This window comes from Octopus bimaculoides, chromosome 4 (assembly GCF_001194135.2).
Source record: "Octopus bimaculoides isolate UCB-OBI-ISO-001 chromosome 4, ASM119413v2, whole genome shotgun sequence".
In the NCBI taxonomy this organism is placed as follows: domain Eukaryota; kingdom Metazoa; phylum Mollusca; class Cephalopoda; order Octopoda; family Octopodidae; genus Octopus; species Octopus bimaculoides.
The window spans coordinates 108,419,245-108,422,225 of record NC_068984.1 but is presented as its reverse complement, the minus strand read 5'-3'; the positions used below and the strand labels follow the sequence as shown (position 1 = coordinate 108,422,225).

Genomic DNA, 2,981 nt, shown 5'->3' with positions numbered 1-2,981 from the left:
CTCAGCAGTCACAGCCCATGTTTCACTGCCATCTAGCATGGCTGTTCGTACACATGCGTCATACAGTCTGCCTTTTACCCTGAGTGAGAGTCCCTTTGTCGCCAGCAGAGGTAAGAGCTCTCTAAACTTGGCCCAGGCTATTATATATATATATATATATACATATACAATGGGCTTCTTTCAGTTTCCGTCTACCAAATCCACTCACAAATCTTTGGTCGGCCCAAAGCTATAGTAGAAGACACTTGCCCAAGGTGCCATGCAGTGGGAATGAACCCGGAACCATGTGGTTAGTAAGCAAGCTACTTACCACACAGACATTCCTGTGCCTTACTTTATAACTTTAACTCCACCCTCTCCTCTAAAATGTGAGTAACCATGTAACTCCTCTACAGCAAGAAACCTGTTCTGCTATGCTGTCTTCCCTCATACTTTAACCCTTCAGTTCCTTGCATAAAGCAACCCCCTCGGGGTGCGTAGTCTTGCAAGCTGCATAGTGACCTCACTAGAGCTGCTGCCACAAACACAAAGACATCTAATACATTCTGTAAACTGGTTGGTGATAGGATGGGCATCCAGCTGTAGAAACCATGCCAAAATAGAGTGGATCATCAGGCAGTCCTTGGATTTGTCAGATTGTGTTAAGCTGTCTGACCCATGAAACAAGGATGTTAAATGATGATGATTTCGTTTGATGTGCAATGTAAGTGCAATAAATATATTAGATTCAAATAAAAACAGATGGCAATTTATGTTGGAGAGAACGATAAATTGGTAACACTTTGAAAATAATTTGCAAATATGACCAACTGACAAACTAACGTCAAAAGCGAGAAAGAAATAAAAAGAAAAAATTACAATAGTTTTCTATTGGTATACTGTGTTGATACCAGAACAGAACCAAAGCAGCTTTATTACCATCAAAACTGTACTACATTCTCAAACATACTAACTTACCTGTTCACGAGTAAGCATAAGGCAAAGATCCATGTCACTTTTATTGGTCCCAAACCCACTCATGGACGAACCAACAGCATACAGGCCACAGTCTGAAATAACAGGGAGGGTAAAATATATCAAAATAGATACAATATACATTATTATAACCATTGTCATTTTAACCCTTTGGCATTTAAACTAGCCATATCCAGCTCAAATATTATACCTGTTTTATGTATAGACTGGCTATATTCAGCCCCTTCCATTTACCCTACAATATCATACTAAAAATAAACATGCACATCATTGAATTCTCAAATGTGAATAAATAAGCATTACATTTTAGACAGAATAACCTGAATGCTAAAGGGTTATGGTCCACTTTTCAATGTCTAAATCAACAATTATGAGAAAAAGAGGAATGCAATTGAAAAGCAAAGTTCTAAGTACAGAAGATGCTTGCTAAAACATGTAAGGCAAAAACTTTCAGAGAGAAGAGAAAGTTTTTCGCAATGGAAATGACTTTTGCAAACTAGCTGAAATCTTTGTTGAGATCACTGTTTAGAATATTATTGAAGAAAGAGTGGTTTACTAAAGATTCATTTGTATTTACTGGTTTCAATCATTGGACCACAGCCATCCTGGGACACTGCCTTGAAGGGTTTTAGTTGAAAAAAATTGACCCCTGTCTGGTATTTGTTCTACTGGTCCCTTTTGCTGAACTGTTATGGGCCATAAACATACACAAAGACAGACTAGGTACATGCACACACATATGAAGGGCTTTCACAGTTTCAGTCTATTCAAACCCTAAATAATCCCTCATCACATGACTATGATGCTTCCTCACTACTCCTGCACATGGTTAGAGATGCACATATTGTCAGCCACTAAGGGACATGTTCAAGTAGTTAAGGTCAAACAAATCTGTGATATCGAGCAGAATATTTGCTATAACAATATTTCTGCTTCAGCAACTCAGTGATGAATCTATCTGAAATGTAATGGAAAATAGCTCAGTTTCAAAGCATTGATGTCCAGGTTACAAAAGCAAAGTCTGAAGGGAATAGTAGAGATTTCCTTTGATTTCCAGATAGAAGCAAAAACGAAATTAATAACATTTACTGAGCAAAGAAAAAAAATTTTTTTTTTTTTTGTTAGTGTACACCAGCCTGCAAGTAGAACCAGTACCTGGATAATGAGAGATGACTGAGACGAACAAAGAATTTGGTCACACTACTGGAACAATGTCCTGTAGCTTTAAATGAGCTCAGGTGAGAACTAGACTTCAAAACTGCAAGCTACCGAAACAGTCACATACAAGTTCTCCTGCTGCTTACATTATTGAGGTGTGCATAAATATGGCATATATTTACTATGGTGAACTGAGAATTAAATGTCATTAACAATGTTACTAGTAGTCTGAAACATTATAATTTCATCAGGAATTTGAAAAATCTTTAATCTCTAAAAATATACTTACATGGGAAAACACCTTGTAATATTCCATACAATGCATCTCTTAACTTCATTTTCTTTTGATAAACTTCATCAGCTTGGTGGTGCTTGTTGAAGTAACTTATTATAGCAGAGGAAAGCTAGAGTTTTAAAATAAAACACACACAGTTAATTTGATAATATCATGAGATTATATATTTCTATAATAAATATAGCTAATATATATGTGTGTAATATGTATATAATTAAGATAGATAATTAACATAAATTAATTCAATGTAATGTTTATCTCAAATCATCAGGAATATTATGCACTATGCTAGCCATAGACAGTTCTCTTAAGAATTGTTTCAGCTGATTATGCATATTGTAAACCTTTTCCACCTGGACTGATTGCAATGTTATATGTTGGAGCTTATCATCATCATCATCACCATCGTTTAACGTCCGCTTTCCATGCTAGCATGGGTTGGACGATTTGACTGAAGACTGGTGAAAGACCCTGTAAACGGACAGAGACTTAGAGACAAGTTACTTGAAGCATTTAACGAAATAGAAGGGGATATAGCATCATACAACGTGGA

At 36.3% G+C, this 2,981-nt stretch overlaps 1 protein-coding gene across 1 annotated transcript in view; it reads right to left on the bottom strand.

The window, feature by feature from the left end:
* Positions 1-2,981, bottom strand: part of LOC106876711 (poly(A) RNA polymerase GLD2) — a 30,827-nt gene that overhangs the window by 14,855 nt on the left and 12,991 nt on the right. Inside the window, exons 4-5 of the mRNA XM_014925420.2 lie at positions 2,423-2,537; positions 958-1,049 (exon numbers count right to left, since the gene is read on the bottom strand). Coding sequence (XP_014780906.1) covers positions 958-1,049; positions 2,423-2,537 — 207 coding nt within the window. The remainder of the gene's footprint in view (positions 1-957; positions 1,050-2,422; positions 2,538-2,981) is intronic.